This window comes from Rhagoletis pomonella, unplaced genomic scaffold (assembly GCF_013731165.1).
Source record: "Rhagoletis pomonella isolate Grant_MI unplaced genomic scaffold, Rhpom_1.0 Rhpom_scaffold_00008, whole genome shotgun sequence".
Lineage (NCBI taxonomy): Eukaryota > Metazoa > Arthropoda > Insecta > Diptera > Tephritidae > Rhagoletis > Rhagoletis pomonella.
The window spans coordinates 9,628,221-9,631,172 of record NW_023458562.1 but is presented as its reverse complement, the minus strand read 5'-3'; the positions used below and the strand labels follow the sequence as shown (position 1 = coordinate 9,631,172).

Below are 2,952 nucleotides of genomic sequence, written 5' to 3'. Positions count from 1 at the left end.
AGCACTTGTAGGAACATATAACCTAAAACGCTTCAAGGAATGTATGAGCTTATCAAAGAATAACTTAAGAATTGTTACAGGAATCTTGACAGGACACTGCAGGCTGAACTATCCCCTGATTAAACTGGGAGTTTACTCGCATAAGCGATGCAGATTTTGCAGGACGGAAAACGAGACTGCACAGCACATCTTAGAAGAATGTCCTGCACAGATGCATAAACGCAAAAGACACCTGGGTGAACAGCTGATAACCAAAGGCGAAGTAAAATCCGTAGATTTAGGTTCCATACTAAAGTGTCTCTCGGATACTGGATTAATAGACACACTATAATCCATGAAGGGGGCGCAATAGATCTTAATGTCGCAGTGCTCTATCCCAACAATAATAATAATAATCTCTTTTTCGGCACTATCTTTGAAGTCCGTTAGGCATATTTTGGAATTTTGAAATTCCATTCTTTATCTAGCTTTTGACGCTTTTGCGACACGCCTTAACCGACTCCAATTCGAACCAAAATTTATATGTGATATCTTCGACTATGGTAGTATCGATTTTAGGTATTAGATAAAAAAAAATGTTTGAGCCTCTATAGAGGAATCTGAACATTGCCCCCTGTGCGACACGCCTCAACCATCCCCAACCGGGGCGAAAGTTTATTTTTTGTGATATCTGTGCATTTGATTTTTTTAAGGACCACGCTTATTTTCATACATTATCAGTTTGGGACTTCTCTTGTCCATTTGGCTGTAAATTAATGAGAATTCAGATTTCTCACCTCCTTGCTATAGTAATGACATCGACCGTTTAGTCGTGTTGAGGGAATGTATTCAATAAAGTCTATGTAAGGACAATATGGCATCAGCAAGGCGAGACCTGTGTTGCACAAAAATTAGTACGTTAAGAAATTTCGTTTACTTGTACATATTTGGATATATCTTACCAATGAAGCCAGAACTTGGTGGATTTTTGCGGATAGGGCGGCTTCCGACAAATATTTGCAAGCTTTGCCAAAGTCGCCACACTGATTGTGGATCAATGAGGAATGCTCGTGATTTCGGGTATTTGCGACGGTATATCTTGTAGTTTGTAAATAAATCGTAGTCCGCCGTCGTAGTCCATTCGCTAAGGGAAGAGTTATACTTTCCTGGATCCCAGGCCGCAATCGTAACGTTTTGAAATATTGCTGCACGAGTAAAATTAAAGTGCGGCTTGGTAACGACCTGAAAAACTATCTGTTGAGTACAGCGCTATAAATAATAGGTTTGTAGAAAGATGTACATGCATATATACATAAATACACTTAGTATGGAAATTAAAAAAAAATTCCACAACAAACTTTATGTTCATAATTAAAAAAAAAATTCAAGTATGCAGTTTTGTAGCATTTTAACTTGCAAGTTTCAATAGGCTAAGAGTTCGCGTTGATTTTTTGGTTATTTTTTTGCCGACTGTGTTATTACTTTCTTCCATATAAAACAAACTGTCGAACATAGTAGGTTCGTTCAATAAAAGCTCGTGGGTGCCCAAAACAGCATTGTTTAGATCTCATTTGCTTATTCCGGGCACGAAATGTGGTTTTTTGTGTTCCTCACGATCTGGGCACTTTTGGAACGTTTTGACACTTGTGAGAGAGTAACTTATGTATGTTTACGCTCTAATTACCGGAGCAACCCGGAAAGCGTGTGGAACAAAGCTAGTATCTTTGCATCGAAGAAAATGCGTGAAGTCGTCCGCAAGAAAAAATCAAAGATCAACGGTATTCAAACTTCAAACTAGAATATTGTTGTGCAGCTTTTTTTGAATTTTTCTAATTTTTGTACAAAGTGAGAAATTTTGATTTACATACATGCTTTTGTTAGACATATCATTTTGTCTCGGGGTATACATACAATAAAGGAATACCTGGTATTATGTGAACCATACCAGGAGTTCCTTTAATTTACTGCAAAACTGTTTCTGTAATATACTGTATAAAATGCTTTTATTTTTTAATGGAGATAATGAGAAACGGAATTTTTCGGCAGTAATATACACGGTTGCATTAGCGCACACAAGGGGTGAGTTTTGGGGTTTAAACCCCCCCTAAAGCTAATAACCTCAAATACGAACTGTATCTTAAAGTTTAGAATCCAGCTCTCATGAAAAATCACAAGAAATATTTATTATTATTTCTGTTGCTTGAAAAAGAACTTTCCTTTTGCTGTAAATTTTTTTGAAGAAATAAGTAAACGAGCATTTTTCTTGAGAGCTGCAAACTCATTTTAATAAAGGATTTAAGAAATTTCTTGTGCGTCATTTTATGTATATGAATTTTTCGCTTTTCTTGACAGCTATTAAAAGTTTAAAAAGCACCTTCTCCATCGAAAACCTGCAGCAGGATTCCAGCATTAACTATAGCTGATTTTGATCGCCAAAAATCTCCAAAGCCAGACTTGGCCGATTAGTTACACATTACAGTTATTACTTTTCGATTCAGTATACTTTTAGGCCCACCGCTTTTAATTTAGAGAATTTTGGCGACGAAAATTTAGCGTAGCGACCAGAAATCGAGGAAAATTATCATTAAAACTCTTTTTTTTTTTTAATTTGCATCTTGTGTTTATAGAACTTTTTATTAAATAAGTAATTTTTAAGCAAAAAACATAACCAACTTCAATTCTCATATATAAATTTAGGAATACCGTTAATTTGTTCATGATCCAGTGATCGGATCTAAAAGAAATTGTTATTATTTTCGGGTTTTTTAGTGGCAAAAGTTATCAAAAGTAAAACAAAGGTGTTAAAATATACAAAGTTTATATATGTATATACATCGGTGTATACTTGTGCGAATTGTGCGTTTTCTTTTTTTTACGGATCTGTGGCACTGGTGATCACTAAGCTGCAATAAAGTGTCAAATTTGGAACGGGAGGTAAGTACCACTTAATGCCATAATTCAAATCTGCATATA

General features: G+C 35.5%; 1 protein-coding gene across 3 annotated transcripts in view; it reads right to left on the bottom strand.

The window, feature by feature from the left end:
* Positions 1–776: 776 nt before the first annotated feature.
* Positions 777–2,952, bottom strand: part of LOC118744145 (beta-galactoside alpha-2,6-sialyltransferase 2) — a gene marked incomplete at its 3' end in the record, with an annotated part of 83,917 nt that continues 81,741 nt past the window's right edge. The window contains 2 exon segments of one of the 3 annotated variants that reach the window (XM_036476923.1): positions 777–874; positions 942–1,248. In XM_036476923.1, the coding sequence (XP_036332816.1) occupies positions 777–874; positions 942–1,248 (405 nt within the window). 3 annotated transcript variants of the gene reach the window in all.